This window comes from Salvelinus fontinalis, chromosome 2, assembly GCF_029448725.1.
Source record: "Salvelinus fontinalis isolate EN_2023a chromosome 2, ASM2944872v1, whole genome shotgun sequence".
Taxonomy (NCBI): domain Eukaryota; kingdom Metazoa; phylum Chordata; class Actinopteri; order Salmoniformes; family Salmonidae; genus Salvelinus; species Salvelinus fontinalis.
This window is the reverse complement of record NC_074666.1, coordinates 15,133,277-15,154,586: the sequence shown is the minus strand read 5'-3', so window position 1 is coordinate 15,154,586 and position 21,310 is coordinate 15,133,277. Positions and strand designations below refer to the sequence as shown.

The 21,310-nt window shown below is 49.0% G+C and overlaps 1 protein-coding gene across 2 annotated transcripts in view; it reads right to left on the bottom strand.

Annotated features, from left to right (window-relative positions):
- The window catches only part of LOC129812851 (protein Shroom3-like), a 160,820-nt gene that overhangs the window by 131,113 nt on the left and 8,397 nt on the right, over nucleotides 1-21,310 (bottom strand). For both annotated transcript variants that reach the window (XM_055864792.1, XM_055864784.1), the window contains one exon: nucleotides 4,416-4,570. In XM_055864792.1, coding sequence (XP_055720767.1) covers nucleotides 4,416-4,570 — 155 coding nt within the window. The remainder of the gene's footprint in view (nucleotides 1-4,415; nucleotides 4,571-21,310) is intronic.

The window sequence follows — 21,310 nt, the reverse complement described above, 5'->3', positions numbered from 1 at the left end:
TGTAACAGACAGCTGATCTAGTCTAGTGGGTCCAGAAGGTTATATGTACCTGTAACAGACAGCTGATCTAGTCTAGTGGGTCCAGAAGGTTATATGTATCTGTAACAGACAGCTGATCTAGTCTAGTGGGTACAGAAGGTTATATGTACCTGTAACAGACAGCTGATCTAGTCTAGTGGGTCCAGAAGGTTATATGTACCTGTAACAGACAGCTGATCTAGTCTAGTGGGTCCAGAAGGTTAGATGTATCTGTAACAGACAGCTGATCTAGTCTAGTGGGTCCAGAAGGTTATATGTATCTGTAACAGACAGCTGATCTAGTCTAGTGGGTCCAGAAGGTTATATGTATCTGTAACAGACAGCTGATCTAGTCTAGTGGGTCCAGAAGGTTATATGTACCTGTAACAGACAGCTGATCTAGTCTAGTGGGTACAGAAGGTTAGCCAGCCTGAGCTCCTATTTTTACCCTCCGCAGGGTGTCAATCATATCACAGAGCTGCTGTTGTGGAGATAACAGAGAGCCTGGGGAGTTTAGCCATGATCCCTCCATCCAGCGAGCACCCACACACACACGCACACACGCTCACACACACACCAGACCCCAGCAACACCCCCCTGGCCTGTTATCGTTAGTGCTGAAGCATGACCACTATAGATATCAGGGCGATATGAGACTAAGGAGCTGAGGGGGGTGAGGTCATTATAGAACTCAGGACAATATGAGACTAAGGAGTACTGTCAAATGGTACTGTTGTATGGTACTGTCATATGGTACTGTTATATGGTACTGTCATATGGTACTGTCATATGGTACTGTTGTATGGTACTGTCATATGGTACTGTTGTATGGTACTGTCATATGGTACTGTCATATGGTACTGTCATATGGTACTGTTGTATGGTACTGTCATATGGTACTGTCATATGGTACTGTTGTATGGTACTGTTATATGGTACTGTCATATGGTACTGTCATATGGTACTGTCATATGGTACTGTTATATGGTACTGTTATATGGTACTGTTATATGGTACTGTCATATGGTACTGTTATATGGTACTGTTGTATGGTACTGTTATATAGTACTGTTATATGGTACTGTTATATGGTACTGTTATATGGTACTGTTATATGGTACTGTTATATGGTACTGTTATATGGTACTGTTGTATGGTACTGTTATATAGTACTGTTATATGGTACTGTTATATGGTACTGTTATATGGTACTGTCTTATGGTACTGTTATATGGTACTGTTATATGGTACTGTTGTATGGTACTGTCATATGGTACTGTCATATGGTACTGTTGTATGGTACTGTCGTATGGTACTGTTATATGGTACTATTATATGGTACTGTTATATGGTACTGTTATATGGTACTGTTATATGGTACTGTTATATGGTACTATATGGTACTGTTATATGGTACTGTCATATGGTACTGTTATATGGTACTGTTATATGGTACTGTTATATGGTACTGTTATATGGTACTGTCATATGGTACTGTTATATGGTACTGTTGTATGGTACTGTCGTATGGTACTGTTATATGGTACTGTTATATGGTACTGTCATATGGTACTGTTATATGGTACTGTTGTATGGTACTGTTGTATGGTACTGTCATATGGTACTGTTATATGGTACTGTTGTATGGTACTGTTGTATGGTACTGTCATATGGTACTGTCATATGGTACTGTTATATGGTACTGTTATATGGTACTGTTGTATGGTACTGTCATATGGTACTGTCATATGGTACTATATGGTACTGTCATATGGTACTATATGGTACTGTACAGAAGGAGAGGGACAGACGGAGAGGGACAGACGGAGAGGGACAGAAGGAGAGGGACAGACGGAGAGGGACAGAAGGAGAGGGACAGACGGAGAGGGACAGAAGGAGAGGGACAGACGGAGAGGGACAGAAGGAGAGGGACAGAAGGAGAGGGACAGACGGAGAGGGACAGAGGGAGAGGGACAGACGGAGAGGAACAGAAGGAGAGGGACAGAAGGAGAGGGACAGAAGGAGAGGGACAGACGGAGAGGGACAGACGGAGAGGGACAGACGGAGAGGGACAGAAGGAGAGGGACAGAAGGAGAGGGACAGACGGAGAGGGACAGAAGGAAAGGGACAGACGGAGAGGGACAGAAGGAGAGGGACAGACGGAGAGGGACAGACGGAGCGGGACAGAAGGAGAGGGACAGAGGGAGAGGGACAGGAGAGGGACAGATGGAGAGGGACAGACGGAGAGGGACAGAAGGAGAGGGACAGACGGAGAGGGACAGAAGGAGAGGGACAGAAGGAGAGGGACAGACGGAGAGGGACAGACGGAGAGGGACAGACGGAGAGGGACAGACGGAGAGAGACAGACGGAGAGGGACAGACGGAGAGGGACAGAAGGAGAGGGACAGACGGAGAGGGACAGACGGAGAGGAACAGACGGAGAGGGACAGAAGGAGAGGGACAGACGGAGAGGGACAGACGGAAAGGGACAGACGGAGAGGGACAGAAGGAGAGGAACAGAAGGAGAGGGACAGACGGAGAGGGACAGACGGAGAGGGAGAGACGGAGAGGGACAGACGGAGAGGGACAGACGGAGAGGGACAGACGGAGAGGGACAGAAGGAGAGGGACAGAAGGAGAGGGACAGACGGAGAGGGACAGACGGAGAGGGACAGACGGAGAGGGACAGAAGGAGAGGGACAGACGGAGAGGGACAGACGGAGAGGGACAGAAGGAGAGGGACAGAAGGAGAGGGACAGACGGAGAGAGACAGACGGAGAGGGAGAGACGGAGAGGGACAGACGGAGAGGGACAGACGGAGAGGGACAGACGGAGAGGGACAGAAGGAGAGGGACAGAAGGAGAGGGACAGACGGAGAGGGACAGACGGAGAGGGACAGACGGAGAGGGACAGAAGGAGAGGGACAGACGGAGAGGGACAGACGGAGAAGGACAGACGGAGAGGGACAGACGGAGAGGGACAGACGGAGAGGGACAGACGGAGAGGGACAGAAGGAGAGGGACAGACGGAGAGAGACAGACGGAGAGGGACAGACGGAGAAGGACAGAAGGAGAGGGACAGAAGGAGAGGGACAGATGGAGAGGGACAGATGGAGAGGGACAGACGGAGAGGGACAGAAGGAGAGGGACAGACGGAGAGGGACAGAAGGAGAGGGACAGACGGAGAGGGACAGACGGAGAGGGACAGACGGAGAGGGACAGACGGAGAGGGACAGACGAAGAGGGACAGACGGAGAAGGACAGAAGGAGAGGGACAGAAGGAGAGGGACAGAAGGAGAGGGACAGATGGAGAGGGACAGAAGGAGAGGGACAGATGGAGAGGGACAGAAGGAGAGGGACAGAAGGAGAGGGACAGACGGAGAGGGACAGAAGGAGAGGGACAGACGGAGAGGGACAGACGGAGAGGGACAGACGGAGAGGGACAGACGGAGAGGGACAGAAGGAGAGGGACAGACGGAGAGGGACAGAAGGAGAGGGACAGACGGAGAGGGACAGACGGAGAGGGACAGACGGAGAGGGACAGACGGAGAGGGACAGAAGGAGAGGGACAGACGGAGAGGGACAGACGGAGAGGGACAGACGGAGAGGGACAGACGGAGAGGGACAGAAGGAGAGGGACAGACGGAGAGGGACAGAAGGAGAGGGACAGAAGGAGAGGGACAGACGGAGAGGGACAGACGGAGAGGGACAGAAGGAGAGGGACAGACGGAGAGGGACAGACGGAGAGGGACAGAAGGAGAGGGACAGACGGAGAGGGACAGAAGGAGAGGGACAGAAGGAGAGGGACAGACGGAGAGGGACAGACGGAGAGGGACAGACGGAGAGGGACAGACGGAGAGGAACAGACGGAGAGGGACAGACGGAGAGGGACAGAAGGAGAGGGACAGACGGAGAGGGACAGACGGAGAGGAACGGAAGGAGAGGGACAGACGGAGAGGGACAGACGGAGAGGGACAGACGGAGAGGGACAGAAGGAGAGGGACAGACGGAGAGGAACAGAAGGAGAGGGACAGACGGAGAGGGACAGACGGAGAGGGACAGACGGAGAGGGACAGACGGAGAGGGACAGACGGAGAGGGACAGAAGGAGAGGGACAGACGGAGAGGGACAGACGGAGAGGGACAGACGGAGAGGGACAGAAGAAGAGGGACAGACGGAGAGGGACAGAAGGAGAGGGACAGACGGAGCGGGACAGAAGGAGAGGGACAGAAGGAGAGGGACAGACGGAGAGGGACAGACGGAGAGGGACAGACGGAGAGGGACAGACGGAGAGGGACAGAAGGAGAGGGACAGACGGAGAGGGACAGAAGGAGAGGGACAGAAGGAGAGGGACAGATGGCCCCGGCATGACAGGTGTATGGTGGTTTGTGTTATTTACCTGCGAACAGTGAGTCGGAGAGTCTTGTAGGATCCTTTGACCAATGAGACGGCTTCCTGCCTGAATCCACTGAGTTCCACGTCGTTAATGACAACCACCTGGTCTCCTGGCAACAGGGGGTGTTCCAACAGGTCTGCCTTTCCACCTCCCTCAACCTGGAGAAGAAAGAAGAATATATTTTCACTCTACACATCTAGTCATCTCCATACAGTTGTCACTCATCAGAAAGCTGTTTACACTGTATAAATTAGTCATCACTATTACTGGAAATAACACCATCCATACAGCCATTATTAGTATGAAATTACATGGTTTTGGTGAAACTGAACTAACAGACAGTTGGTGTTCTTTAGGTTCCTTGGGGTGGGATTGAGCGGGACATGTTTTCATTCTCCAGTCATTTCAGATAGTTTACATAATCCAGTAATTTCAGATAGTTTACATAATCCAGTCATTTCAGATAGTTTACATAACCCAGTCATTTCAGATAGTTTACATGCTCCAGTCATTTCAGATAGTTTACATGCTCCAGTCATTTCAGATAATTTACATAATCCAGTAATTTCAGAAAGTTTACATGCTCCAGTCATTTCAGATAGCTTACATGCTCCAGTCATTTCAGATAGTTTACATAATCCAGTCATTTCAGGAAGTTTAAATTCTCCAGTCATTTCAGATAATTTACATGCTCCAGTCATTTCAGATAGCTTACATGCTCCAGTCATTTCATATAGTTTACATAATCCAGTCATTTCAGTTAGCTTACATGCTCCAGTCATTTCAGATAGTTTACATGCTCCAGTCATTTCATATAGTTTACATGCTCCAGTCATTTCAGAAAGTTTACATGCTCCAGTCATTTCATATAGTTTACATGCTCCAGTCATTTCAGATAGTTTACATAATCCAGTCATTTCAGATAGCTTACATGCTCCAGTCATTTCATATAGTTTACATGCTCCAGTCATTTCAGATAGCTTACATGCTCCAGTCATTTCAGATAGTTTACATAATCCAGTCATTTCAGAAAGTTTACATGCTCCAGTCATTTCAGATAGTTTACATAATCCAGTCATTTCAGATAGTTTACATGCTCCAGTCATTTCAGATAGTTTACATGCTCCAGTCATTTCAGATAGTTTACATGCTCCAGTCATTTCAGATAGCTTACATGCTCCAGTCATTTCAGATAGTTTACATGCTCCAGTCATTTCATATAGGGCTGGCATGGTTAAACTTGGTCTGTGGTTGTGAGGCCGGTTGGACGTACTGCCAAATTCTCTAAAACGACATTTTTGGTTGGCTTACGGTTGAGAAATTAACATTTAATTATCTGACAACAGCTCTAGTGGACATTCCTGCAGTCAGCATGCTCCCTCAACACTTGTGACATTGTGTTGTGTGACAGAACTGCACATTTTAGAGTGGCCTTATACAGTCCCCAGCACAAGGTGGGGACTGTATAAGTGCAATGATCATGCTATTTAATCAGCTACTTGATATGCCACAGCTGTTAGGTAGTTGGATTATCTTGTCAAAGGATAAATGCTCACTAACAGGGATGCAAACACATTTGTGCACAACATTTTAGACAAATACGTTTTTGTGCGTATGGAACATTTCTGAGATCTTTTATTTCAGCTCATGAAACATGGGACCAACACGTTACAAGTTGTGTTTATATTTTTGTTTCAGTGTATATAATTGGCGTTCTGACAGAATATTGCAATTGAAAACGTGGAATATTTTGAATAATCAGAGAAGCAGGCATATTTTTATATATTTTTTATTTAACTAGGCAAGTCAGTTAAGAACAAATTCTTATTTTTAATGTTGGCCTAGGAACAACTTTTTACACTTCCTTAGTGGTAAATAGAGAAAAGGCCAGGGGGGATTTGCTTAACTTAAAAGTGTCTTAAAAGACTACAGACGCTGCCAAGGTTCAGACAATGAACCTATCAATATGGTCTTCCTCCCAAATGACACCCTATTCCCTATATAGTGCACTACTTTTGACCAGGACCCATAGGGCTTTGGTCAAAAGTAGTGCACTACATAGGAAAGAGGGTTCCCTTTGGGAGGTTACCATGGACATGAACAAAAACACAAATTCTCTTAACCTTTCCTTAACCCTCTTCTTCTAGCAGTCCAAGGTTAGGCGAGACAGCATGTCTGAGTGCCAATACACTGTCCACAGTATGGGCCTTCAATAACAACCACGTAAAATAACAACTTTGAAAAAAGTGATGAAAAATCAACATGCTGTAATGGGTATTTATTGTCTTTAAGTCTGGATTGGGTATCTATTCTCCTTCGATCTGGAATGGGTATCGAGTCTCCTTCGATCTGGATTGAGTATCTATTCTCCTTCAGTCTGGATTGAGTATCTATTCTCCTTCAGTCTGGATTGGGTATCTAATTCTCCTTCAGTCTGGATTGGGTATCTATTCTCCTTCAGTCTGGATTGGGTATCGAGTCTCCTTCGATCTGGATTGAGTATCTATTCTCCTTCAGTCTGGATTGGGTATCTATTCTCCTTCAGTCTGGATTGGGTATCTAATTCTCCTTCAGTCTGGATTGGGTATCTATTCTCCTTCAGTCTGGATTGGGTATCTATTCTCCTTCAGTCTGGATTGGGTATCTAATTCTCCTTCAGTCTGGATTGGGTATCTATTCTCCTTCAGTCTGGATTGGGTATCTATTCTCCTTCAGTCTGGATTGGGTATCTATTCTCCTTCAGTCTGGATTGGGTATCTATTCTCCTTCAGTCTGGATTGGGTATCTAATTCTCCTTCAGTCTGGATTGGGTATCTATTCTCCTTCAGTCTGGATTGGGTATCTAATTCTCCTTCAGTCTGGATTGGGTATCTATTCTCCTTCAGTCTGGATTGGGTATCTATTCTGCTTCAGTCTGGATTGGGTATCGATTCTCCTTCAGTCTGGATTGGGTATCTATTCGCTTTCTTCCCTTTCTCCTTTTGTTGCTTTTCAGACGAGCTGAGCTCTTGTTGCTGACATTCCTCTCTCTCTCTCTCTCTCTCTCTCTCTCTCTCTCTCTCTCTCTCTCTCTCTCTCTCTCTCTCTCTCTCTCTCTCTCTCTCTCTCTCCCTGCCTCTCTCTCTCTCTCTCTCCCTCTCTCTTGGTCTCACCCTGCATCTCTCTCTCTTCTCTCCCTCTCTCTTGGTCCACCCTGCCTCTCTCTTTCTCCCTCTCTCTCTCTTCTCTCCCTCTCTCTCTCTTCTCTCCCTCTCTCTCGGTCTCTCTCCCTGCCTCTAACTCTCTCTCTCTCTCTTCTCTCCCTCGCTCTCGGTCTCTCGCTCTCTCTCTCTCTCGGTCTCTCTCTCCCTCTCTCTCTCTTCTCTCCCTCTCTCTCGGTCTCTCTCCCTGCCTCTCTCTCTCTCTCTCTCTCTCTCTCTCTCTCTTCTCTCCCTCGCTCTCGGTCTCTCTCTCTCTCTGTCTCTCTCCATGCCTCTCTCTCTCTCTTCTCTCCCTCGCTCTTGGTCTCTCGCTCTCTCTCTCTCTCTCTCACTCTCTCTCTCGCTCTCTCTCGGTCTCACCCTGCCTCTCTCTCTCTCTCTCTCTTCTCTCCCTCGCTCTCGGTCTCTCGCTCTCTCGCTCTCTCTCTTTCTCTCTCTCTCTCTCTCGCTCTCTCTCGGTCTCACCCTGCCTCTCTCTTTCTCCCTCTCGCTTGTACTCTAGCCAGAAACCTGGGCTACATTCTGGATTGCACTCTTGCCCGGCTTTATAAGAGGTTGTGTGGGGGCTGGGGGCACAGAACAGCAAGGGGCCTGGATAGAGGCTTGATGTCTTGGCACATTCAAATCTGCTGAATAAAGCCTACCAAGAAGGAGCATCACAATGGCTGGTAACGCAGTAAAGCACCAGCAGGCAGCTAGCCATTTCTGACCTATACCACACAAGACTACCATGCCTAGCTCTTTGGCCCTGCTCTCCGGCCCTGTCATGGTTCTGTTACTGGCCCTGCTCTCTGGCCCTGTCATGGTTCTGTTTCTGGCCCTGCTCTCCAGCCCTGTCATGGTTCTGTTACTGGTCCTGTCATGGTTCTGTTTCTGGCCCTGTCATGGTTCTGTTACTGGTCCTGTCATGGTTCTGTTTCTGGCCCTGCTCTCTGGCCCTGTCATGGTTCTGTTTCTAGCCCTGTCATGGTTCTGTTACTGGTCCTGTCATGGTTCTGTTTCTGGCCTTGTCATGGTTCTGTCTCCAGCCCTGTCATGGTTCTGTTTCTGGCCCTGCTCTCCAGCCCTGTCATGGTTCTGTTACTGGTCCTGTCATGGTTCTGTTTCTGGCCCTGCTCTCTGGCCCTGTCATGGTTCTGTTACTGTTCCTGTCATGGTTCTGTTTCTGGCCCTGCTCTCTGGCCCTGTCATGGTTCTGTTTCTGGCCCTGTCATGGTTCTGTTTCTGGCCCTGTCATGGTTCTGTTTCTGGCCCTGTCATGGTTCTGTTACTGGTCTTGTCATGGTTCTGTTTCTGGCCCTGTCATGGTTCTGTTTCTGGCCCTGTCATGGTTCTGTTTCTGGCCCTGTCATGGTTCTGTTACTGGTCCTGTCATGGTTCTGTTTCTGGCCCTGCTCTCTGGCCCTGTCATGGTTCTGTTTCTGGCCCTGTCATGGTTATGTTTCTGGCCCTGCTCTCCAGCCCTGTCATGGTTCTGTTACTGGTCCTGTCATGGTTCTGTTTCTGGCCCTGCTCTCTGGCCCTGTCATGGTTCTGTTTCTGGCCCTGTCATGGTTCTGTTCTCTGGCCCTGTCATGGTTCTGTTACTGGTCCTGTCATGGTTCTGTTTCTGGCCTTGTCATGGTTCTGTTTCTGGCCCTGTCATGGTTCTGTTTCTGGCCCTGTCATGGTTCTGTTACTGGTCCTGTCATGGTTCTGTTTCTGGCCCTGCTCTCTGGCCCTGTCATGGTTCTGTTTCTGGCCCTGTCATGGTTCTGTTTCTGGCCCTGTCATGGTTCTGTTTCTGGCCCTGTCATGGTTCTGTTTCTGGCCCTGTCATGGTTCTGTTTCTGGCCCTGTCATGGTTCTGTTTCTGGTCCTGTCATGGTTCTGTTTCTGGCCCTGCTCTCTGGCCCTGTCATGGTTCTGTTTCTAGCCCTGTCATGGTTCTGTTACTGGTCCTGTCATGGTTCTGTTTCTGGCCTTGTCATGGTTCTGTCTCCAGCCCTGTCATGGTTCTGTTTCTGGCCCTGCTCTCCAGCCCTGTCATGGTTCTGTTACTGGTCCTGTCATGGTTCTGTTTCTGGCCCTGCTCTCTGGCCCTGTCATGGTTCTGTTACTGTTCCTGTCATGGTTCTGTTTCTGGCCCTGCTCTCTGGCCCTGTCATGGTTCTGTTTCTGGCCCTGTCATGGTTCTGTTTCTGGCCCTGTCATGGTTCTGTTTCTGGCCCTGTCATGGTTCTGTTACTGGTCTTGTCATGGTTCTGTTTCTGGCCCTGCTCTCTGGCCCTGTCATGGTTCTGTTTCTGGCCCTGTCATGGTTCTGTTTCTGGCCCTGTCATGGTTCTGTTTCTGGCCCTGTCATGGTTCTGTTACTGGTCCTGTCATGGTTCTGTTTCTGGCCCTGCTCTCTGGCCCTGTCATGGTTCTGTTTCTGGCCCTGTCATGGTTATGTTTCTGGCCCTGCTCTCCAGCCCTGTCATGGTTCTGTTACTGGTCCTGTCATGGTTCTGTTTCTGGCCCTGCTCTCTGGCCCTGTCATGGTTCTGTTTCTGGCCCTGTCATGGTTCTGTTCTCTGGCCCTGTCATGGTTCTGTTACTGGTCCTGTCATGGTTCTGTTTCTGGCCTTGTCATGGTTCTGTTTCTGGCCCTGTCATGGTTCTGTTTCTGGCCCTGTCATGGTTCTGTTACTGGTCCTGTCATGGTTCTGTTTCTGGCCCTGCTCTCTGGCCCTGTCATGGTTCTGTTTCTGGCCCTGTCATGGTTCTGTTTCTGGCCCTGTCATGGTTCTGTTTCTGGCCCTGTCACGGTTCTGTTTCTGGCCCTGTCATGGTTCTGTTTCTGGCCCTGTCATGGTTCTGTTTCTGGCCCTGTCATGGTTCTGTTACTGGTCCTGTCATGGTTCTGTTTCTGGCCCTGCTCTCTGGCCCTGTCATGGTTCTGTTACTGGCCCTGTCATGGTTCTGTTACTGGTCCTGTCATGGTTCTGTTTCTGGCCCTGTCATGGTTCTGTTTCTGGCCCTGTCATGGTTCTGTTTCTGGCCCTGTCATGGTTCTGTTACTGGCCCTGTCATGGTTCTGTTACTGGTGCTGTCATGGTTCTGTTACTGGCCCTGTCATGGTTCTGTTTCTGGCCCTGTCACGGTTCTGTTTCTGGCCCTGTCATGGTTCTGTTTCTGGCCCTGTCATGGTTCTGTTTCTGGCCCTGTCACGGTTCTGTTTCTGGCCCTGTCACGGTTCTGTTTCTGGCCCTGTCACGGTTCTGTTTCTGGCCCTGTCATGGTTCTGTTTCTGGCCCTGTCATGGTTCTGTTACTGGCCCTGTCATGGTTCTGTTACTGGTCCTGTCATGGTTCTGTTTCTGGCCCTGCTCTCTTGCCCTGTCACGGTTCTGTTTCTGGCCCTGTCACGGTTCTGTTTCTGGCCCTGTCATGGTTCTGTTTCTGGCCCTGTCATGGTTCTGTTTCTGGCCCTGTCATGGTTCTGTTACTGGTTCTGCTCTCCAGCCCTGTCATGGTTCTGTTTCTGGCCTTGTCATGGTTCTGTTACTGTTACATGGTTCTGGACCTCTCTGCTGTGTAGCCGCCTGGGGAAGCATGTCTCTGTGTGGCTGCCCTGACCCGGCAGCACTGCTACTGCTGCTGGTGAGAATGGTAGTGTTGACACAGACGGCCCCACAGCCTTCCTGCAGTAAACCAGATTAGTAGTGTTGACACAGACGGCCTCACAGCCCTCCTGCAGTAAACCAGATTAGTAGTGTTGACACAGACAACCCCACAGCCCTCCTGCAGTAAACCAGATTAGTAGTGTTGACACAGACGGCCTCACAGCCCTCCTGCAGTAAACCAGATTAGTAGTGTTGACACAGACAACCCCACAGCCCTCCTGCAGTAAACCAGATTAGTAGTGTTGACACAGACAACCCCACAGCCATCCTGCAGTAAACCAGATTAGTAGTGTTGACACAGACAACCCCACAGCCATCCTGCAGTAAACCAGATTAGTAGTGTTGACACAGACAACCCCACAGCCCTCCTGCAGTAAACCAGATTAGTAGTGTTGACACAGACAACCCCACAGCCATCCTGCAGTAAACCAGATTAGTAGTGGTGACACAGACAACCCCACAGCCATCCTGCAGTAAACCAGATTAGTAGTGGTGACACAGACAGCCCCACAGCCTTCCTGCAGTAAACCAGATTAGTAGTGTTGACACAGACAACCCCACAGCCCTCCTGCAGTAAACCAGATTAGTAGTGTTGACACAGACAACCCCACAGCCATCCTGCAGTAAACCAGATTAGTAGTGGTGACACAGACAGCCCCACAGCCTTCCTGCAGTAAACCAGATTAGTAGTGTTGACACAGACGGCCCCACAGCCCTCCTGCAGTAAACCAGATTAGTAGTGTTGACACAGACAACCTCACAGCCCTCCTGCAGTAAACCAGATTAGTAGTGTTGACACAGACAGCCCCACAGCCTTCCTGCAGTAAACCAGATTAGTAGTGTTGACACAGACGGCCTCACAGCCCTCCTGCAGTAAACCAGATTAGTAGTGTTGACACAGACAACCTCACAGCCCTCCTGCAGTAAACCAGATTAGTAGTGTTGACACAGACAACCCCACAGCCCTCCTGCAGTAAACCAGATTAGTAGTGTTGACACAGACGGCCCCACAGCCCTCCTGCAGTAAACCAGATTAGTAGTGTTGACACAGACGGCCCCACAGCCCTCCTGCAGTCACCCCTTCCTGTTGTATTACCACCACCCCTTCCTGTTGTATTACCATCACCCCTTCCTGTTGTCTTCCCATCACCTCTTCCTGTTGTCTTACCATCACCCCTTCCTGTTGTCTTCCCATCACCCCTTCCTGTAGTCTTCCCATCACCCCTTCCTGTTGTCTTACCACCACCCCTTCCTCTTGTCTTACCATCACCCCTTCCTGTTGTCTTACCATCACCCCTTCCTGTTGTCTTACCATCACCCCTTCCTGTTGTATTACCACCACCCCTTCCTGTAGTCTTCCCATCACCCCTTCCTGTTGTCTTACCACCACCCCTTCCTCTTGTCTTACCATCACCCCTTCCTGTTGTCTTCCCATCACCCCTTCCTGTTGTCTTACCATCACTCCTTCCTGTTGTCTTACCATCACCCCTTCCTCTTGTATTACCATCACCCCTTCCTGTTGTCTTCCCATCACCCCTTCCTGTTGTCTTACCATCACCCCTTCCTGTTGTCTTCCCATCACCCCTTCCTGTTGTCTTCCCATCACCCCTTCCTGTTGTCTTCCCATCACCCCTTCCTGTTGTCTTACCATCACCCCTTCATGTTGTCTTACCATCACCCCTTCCTGTTGTCTTCCCATCACCCCTTCCTGTTGTCTTCCCATCACCCCTTCCTGTTGTCTTCCCATCACCCCTTCCTGTTGTCTTCCCATCACCTCTTCCTGTTGTCTTCCCATCACCCCTTCCTGTTGTCTTCCCATCACCCCTTCCTGTTGTCTTACCATCACCCCTTCCTGTTGTCTTCCCATCACCTCTTCCTGTTGTCTTACCATCACCCCTTCCTGTTGTCTTACCATCACCCCTTCCTGTTGTATTACCACCACCCCTTCCTGTTGTCCTACCACCACCCCGTCCTGTTGTCTTACCATCACCCCTTCCTGTTGTCTTACCATCACCCCTTCCTGTTGTCTTACCATCACCCCTTCCTGTTGTCTTACCATCACCCCTTCCTGTTGTCTTACCATCACCCCTTCCTGTTGTCCTACCACCACCCCGTCCTGTTGTCTTACCATCACCCCTTCCTCTTGTCTTACCATCACCCCTTCCTGTTGTCTTACCATCACCCCTTCCTCTTGTCTTACCATCACCCCTTCCTGTTGTCTTACCATCACCCCTTCCTGTTGTCTTACCATCACCCCTTCCTGTTGTCTTACCATCACCCCTTCCTGTTGTCTTACCATCACCCCTTCCTCTTGTCTTACCATCATCCCTTCCTGTTGTCTTACCATCACCCCTTCCTGTAGTCTTACCATCATCCCTTCCTGTTGTCTTACCATCACCCCATATTTTGGTTAAAATATCCCCAATTCAATGGAATTGCAACCCTCTGCATGCACAGTGCACTCTTCCATCACATGTACAGCTGATGAACCAGACATCTTATCGATAGCAACAGCTCACGGTCCTCCTGGAATCAGAAGGTTTTTTGACTCAATGGAGGAACGTAGTCAGAGCTGATGAATGTCTTGCTCGAGCTGTGTATGCAACTGGTTCACCTCTGATGCTCACAGGCAATGTGTATTGGAAGAGATTTTTGAATGTTCTTCGCCCAGCATACACCCCTCCAACCAGACATGCTTTATCTACTCATTTGCTGGATGTAGAGTTCAACAGAGTTCAAGTGAAGGTCTGAAGGTCAAGCAAATCATAGAGAAAGCAGACTGTATTGCAATCATCTCTGATAGGTGGTTGAATGTTTGTGGGTTAAGGAATAATTAACTACATCATCTCCGCCCCTCAACCAGTATTCTACAGGAGCACAGACACAAGGTACAACAGACACACCGGTCTCTACATTGCAGGTGAGCTGAAGGCAGTCATCAATGACCTTGGACCAAAGAAGGTATTTGCACTGGTGACAGACAATGCTGCGAACATAAAGGCTGCTTGGTCTAAAGTCCTACCCTCACATCACTCCCATTGGCTGTGCTGCTCATGCATGGAATCTGCTCCTCAAGGATATCATGGCACTGAAAACAATGGATACACTCTACAAGAGAGCCAAGGAAATGGTTAGGTATGTGAAGGGTCATTAAGTTACAGCAGCAACTACCTCACCAAGCAAAGTGAGAAGAATAAGAGCACCACATTGAAGCTGCCCAGCAACACTCGTTGGGGTGGTGATGTCATCATGTTTGACAGTCTCCTGGAGGGGAAGGAGTCTCTCCAAGAAATGGCCACATCACAGTCTGCCGATATGGACAGCCCCATCAAGAGGATCCTCCTGGATGCTGTATTTTGAGAGAGAGTGGTAAGCAGCCTGAAACTCCTGAAACCATAGCAGTAGCCATTGCACGGATTGAGGGAGACAATGCCATCCTGTCTGATGTGTTTACGGACATATTCAATCAATCCCTATCCCAGTCTGCTGTGCCCACATGCTTCAAGATGTCCACCATTGTTCCTGTTCCCAAGAAAGTTAAGGTAACTGAGCTAAACGACTATCGCCCCGTATCACTCACTTCTGTCATCTTGAAGTGCGTTGAGAGACTAGTTAAGGACCATATCCCCTCCACCCAGCTGCCACCCTAGACCCACTTCAATTTGCTTACCGCCCCAATAGGTCCACAGACGACGCAATCCTGTCTGGTGCAGAGATCAACAAGGCCTATGGTGTCGTCACTACCGTGTCTCGCCACCTTGGCCTGGATGAGGGCAAGGTTCTTGAAAGTCTGGCGTAGTACACTTCCAAGCAAGGACTTTGGGATGGAGATGCAATATGGCAGTCGTACCAACATATCTCATCAGCCACCTGGTGGAAGGGACTTTGTGGATCTGAGGATCTTTCCCTGTTGCCTCCATCATCCTCCAAATCCCACCAACATCAGCCGCCTCAGAGTGCAACTGGTCCTTGTTTGGGAACACACACCAAAGCACGCAACAGGCTGACCATTACAAGGGTTGAAAAATTGGTGGCCATCCGGGCAAATTTGAGGCTTTTGGAGCCTGACAACAAGCCATCCTCAACAAGGTTGGAAAGTGACAGTGAAGATGAGGCCTCAGAACTCTGATGTTCAGGAGGTGGACATTGAGGAGGTCCAGGGAGAAGACATGGAAGCCTGAGAGGAAGACAACCGAAGCCTTAGTTTCTAGACTATCATTTTATGTTATGTATGTTGAAAATGTTTAAGGGAGATGCGATGGATCATTTGGGATCATTCAATATTCCCTTCCTTTTGTTGTTCAGTGAAATTATCCCATTTGAAGAGTCAACTCATTTAATTAAAGTTCAATCCGTAACTAAATAGTTTTTTTTTGTTTCTATTGGAAGGATTTAATCATTTGCAGTCATGTCTACTTATGATAAGGTAAAAGGTTTATGTTTCTGTCTCCATATGATATGGTAAATGCAAAAAACATCTACATTTAAATCATATTAATATTAATTTGCATATATTTCCGGTCTATATCCTCATTGCTCAGTACAGTATTAGATATGGGTCTATATCCTCATTGCCCAGTACAGTATTAGATATGGGTCTATATCCTCATTGCCCAGTACAGTATTAGATATGGGTCTATATCCTCATTGCCCAGTACAGTATTAGATATGGGTCTATATCCACATTGCCCAGTACAGTATTAGATATGGGTCTATATCCACATTGCCCAGTACAGTATTAGATATGGGTCTATATCCACATTGCCCAGTACAGTATTAGATATGGGTCTATATCCACATTGCCCAGTACAGTATTAGATATGGGTCTATATCCACATTGCCCAGTACAGTATTAGATATGGGTCTATAGCCTCATTGCCCAGTACAGTATTAGATATGGGTCTATAGCCTCATTGCCCAGTACAGTATTAGATATGGGTCTATATCCACATTGCCCAGTACAGTATTAGATATGGGTCTATAGCCTCATTGCCCAGTACAGTATTAGATATGGGTCTATATCCACATTGCCCAGTACAGTATTAGATATGGGTCTATAGCCTCATTGCCCAGTACAGTATTAGATATGAGTCTATATCCACATTGTCCAGGTGTAACGGCTTTCCTCTTCCTCTTCATCAGAAGAGGAGGAGCAGGGATTGAACCAAAATGCAGCGGAGTTTGAAGACATAATTTATTAAAGAAAACACGAAAACACGAACTTGACTAATAAACTAACAAAACAACAAACGGTGTAGACAGACCTGGACGACGGACTCACATAACACGAATAACGCACGAACAGGGAAAATAGCCTACACATAAAAATGATGATGAACAAAAACAAACCGAACAGTCCCGTATGGTGCGACAAACACTGACACAGGAGACAACCACCCACAACGAACACTGTGAAACAACCTACCTAAATATGACTCTTAATTAGAGGAACGCCAAACACCTGCCTCTAATTAAGAGCCATACCAGGCAACCCATAAACCAACATAGAAACAGAAAACATAGAATGCCCACCCAAACTCACGTCCTGACCAACTAACACATACAACAAACTAACAGAAATAGGTCAGGAACGTGACATAACCCCCCCCATAAGGTGCGAACTCCGGGCGCACCAGCACAAAGTCTAGGGGAGGGTCTGGGTGGGCATCTGACCACGGTGGTGGCTCAGGCTCCGGGCGAGGTCCCCACCCCACCATAGTCAATCCCAGCTTCCATTTCCCCCTATGAATGACCACCCTCATCTTACCCCCACTAAATCCTTTTGGTAACCTCGACACCAGGGGCAGCACCGGGACAGAGGGATAGCTCAGGACAGAGGGATAGCTCAGGACAGAGGGATAGATCAGGATAGAGAGGTAGCTCAGGATAGAGGGGCAACTCCGGACTGAAAGGCAGCTCCGGACAGAGAGACAGCTCTGGACTGAGGGGCAGTTCTGAATAAATAGCCGCTCTGGGCTGAGGGACAGCTCATGACTGGCTGACGGATCTGGACGCTCATGGCTGGCTGACGGCTCTGGACGCTCATGGCTGGCTGACGGCTCTGGACGCTCATGGCTGGCTGACGGCTCTGGACGCTCATGGCTGGCTGACGGCTCTGGAAGCTCATGGCTGGCTGACGGCTCTGGACGCTCATGGCTGGCTGACGGCTCTGGACGCTCATGGCTCGCTGACGGCTCTGGCAGATCCTGTCTGGTTGGCGGCTCTGGCAGATCCTGTCTGGTTGGCGGCTCTGGCAGATCCTGTCTGGTTGGCGGCTCTGGCAGATCCTGTCTGGTTGGCGGCTCTGGCAGATCCTGACTGACGACTGGCTCTAGCGGCTCCTGACTGACTATCGGCTCTGACGGCTCGGGACAGACGGGCGGCTCTAATGGCTCGGGACAGACGGATGGCTCAGACGGCGCTGGGAAGACGGATGGCTCAGACGGCGCTGGGGAGACGGATGGCTCAGACGGCGCTGGGGAGACGGATGGCTCAGATGGCGCTGCGGAGACGGATGGCTCAGACTGCTCCTGTCTGGCGGAAGGCTCTGGCTGCTCCTGTCTGGCGGAAGGCTCTGTAGGCTCATGGCAGAAGGGCAGCTTTGCAGGCTCATGGCAGACAGGCAGTTCATGCGCCGTTGGGCAGACGGCAGACTCTGACCGGCTGAGACGCACTGTAGGCTTGGTGCGTGGTGCCGGAACTGGAGGCACCTGACTGAGGACACGCACTTCAAGCCTAGTGCGGGGAGCAGGGACAGGGCACACTGGACTCTCAAAGCGTGCTATATTCCTGGTGCGTGGTACCGGCACTGGTGGCACCGGGCTGAGTGCACGCACATCAGGACGAGTACGGGGAGAAGGAACAGTGTGTACAGGGCTCTGGAGACACACAGGTGGCTTAGTGCGTGGTGCCGGAACTGGAGGCACCGGGCTGGAGACACGCACCATAGAGAGAGTGCGTGGAGGAGGAACAGGGCTCTGAAAACGCACTGGAAGCATGGTGCGTAGTGTAGGCACTGGTGGTACTAGGCTGGGGCGGGGAGGTGGCGCCGGAAATACCGGACCGTGCAGGCGTACTGGCTCCCTTGAGCACCGAGCCTGCCCAACCTTACCTGGTTGAATACTCCCCGTCGCCCGACCAGTGCGGGGAGGTGGAATAACCCGCACCGGGCTATGTAGGCGAACCGGGGACACCATGCGTAAAGCTGGTGCCATGTAAGCCGGCCCGAGGAGACGCACTGGAGACCAGACGTGTTGAGCCGGCCTCATGACACCTGGCTCAATGTCCAATCTAGCCCTACCAGTGCGGGGAGGTGGAATAACCCGCACTGGGCTATGCACTCGTACAGGAGACACCGTGCGCTCTACTGCGTAACACGGCGCCTGCCCGTACTCCCGCTCTCCACGGTAAGCCTGAGAAGTGGGCGCAGGTCTCCTACCTGCCCTCGGCCCACTACCTCTTAGCCCCCCCCCAAGAAATTTTTGGGGTCTCCTCTCGGGCTTCCAGCCACGTCTCCTTGCTGCCTCCTCATACCACCGCTCTTGGGCTCTCTCTGCCTCCATCTCCTCACGAGCGCGGCGATATTCCCCAATGTGAGCCCAGTGTCCTTTACCCTCCAATACTTCCTCCCAAGTCCATGATTCCTGTGTAGTAGGCCACTGCTCGACTTCACGCCGCTTGGTTCTGGATTTTTGGTGGGTGGTTCTGTAACGGCTTTCCTCTTCCTCTTCATCAGAAGAGGAGGAGCAGGGATTGAACCAAAATGCAGCGGAGTTTGAAGACATAATTTATTAAAGAAAACACGAAAACACGAACTTGACTAATAAACTAACAAAACAACAAACGGTGTAGACAGACCTGGACGACGGACTCACATAACACGAATAACGCACGAACAGGGAAAATAGCCTACACATAAAAATGATGATGAACAAAAACAAACCGAACAGTCCCGTATGGTGCGACAAACACTGACACAGGAGACAACCACCCACAACGAACACTGTGAAACAACCTACCTAAATATGACTCTTAATTAGAGGAACGCCAAACACCTGCCTCTAATTAAGAGCCATACCAGGCAACCCATAAACCAACATAGAAACAGAAAACATAGAATGCCCACCCAAACTCACGTCCTGACCAACTAACACATACAACAAACTAACAGAAATAGGTCAGGAACGTGACACCAGGACAGTATTAGATATGGGTCTCCATCTGTTTAGGAAGCTGAACTGACCAAGAAAGAGACAAGGGCTTTGTCCCAAAAGAGTACCCTATTTCCTATATAGTGCACTACTTTTGACCAGATCCCTATGGAACCTTATTCCCTACATAGTGCACTACTTTTGACCAGATCCCTATGGGCTGTTGTCAAAAGTAGCACACTAAATAGGGAATAGGGTGCCATTTGGGACGCAGCCCAAGGCATTTTCTCAGGGCATAAAGCCCTAATAAGGTAGGTGGAGAGAGAAGATGGTATGCAACGTATTTCCCTCTCAGTCTAGAGTCTGGCCTTTCAGATCAATTACATTATCCCATTATCTGGTGGGAATGAACTACACATCACCCATCTGGTGGGGATAAACACATCACCCATCTGGAGGAATAAACTACACATCACCCATCTGGTGGGAATGAACTACACATCACCCATCTGGAGGAATAAACACATCACCCATCTGGTGGGAGTAAACACATCACCCATCTGGTGGGAATAAACTACACATCACCCATCTGGTGGGAATGAACTACACATCACCCATCTGGAGGAATAAACTACACACCACCCATCTGGTGGGAGTAAACACATCACCCATCTGGTGGGAATAAACTACACATCACCCATCTGGAGGAATAAACTACACATCACCCATCTGGAGGAATAAACTACACATCACCCATCTGGAGGAATAAACTACACATCACCCATCTGGTGGGAATTAACTACACATCACCCATCTGGAGGGAATGAACTACACATCACCCATCTGGAGGGAATAAATTACACATCACCCATCTGGAGGAATAAACTACACATCACCCATCTGGTGGGAATAAACTACACATCACCCATCTGGAGGGAATAAACACATCACCCATCTGGAGGAATAAACTACACATCACCCATCTGGAGGAATAAACTACACATCACCCATCTGGTGGGAATAAATTACACATCACCCATCTGGAGGAATAAATTACACATCACCCATCTGGAGGAATAAACTACACATCACCCATCTGGAGGAATAAGCTACACATCACCCATCTGGTGGGAATAAATTACACATCACCCATCTGGAGGAATAAATTACACATCACCCATCTGGAGGAATAAACTACACATCACCCATCTGGAGGAATAAACTACACATCACCCATCTAGAGGAATAAACTACACATCACCCATCTGGTGGGAATAAACTACACATCACCCATCTGGAGGAATAAACTACACATCACCCATCTGGAGGAATAAACTACACATCACCCATCTGGAGGAATAAACTACACATCACCCATCTGGAGGAATAAACTACACATCACCCATCTGGAGGAATAAACTACACATCACCCATCTGGAGGAATTAACTACACATCACCCATCTGGAGGAATAAACTACACATCACCCATCTGGAGGGAATAAACTACACATCACCCATCTGGTGGGAATTAACTAGAGTAAAATAAAGTAGTGTACATAATGTTAAATGCACTTGAAATAAAACTTGATTTGATTTTGATTACTCAGTGATTACTTGATATACTCAGTCTGTCTGTTTGTCTGAATGAATAAACCAACAACACACCAACTTGATACAGGGAAGTAGGAAAAGTTGTATGTCAATGGGCTGAAGTAAGTTTGTGGTACGCTCAGCCCGAGTGAATAAACCATTCACGGGCAACAATACACAGAACTCATAGAGGGAAGTAGGAACTAGGAAGAGTAATGTCATGTCATTATACACTAAACGCATTAATACCCATAATCATTCCTTCTGCATCAAACACACAGTAGCATTGTCAATCAGCATGTTCTTCATGT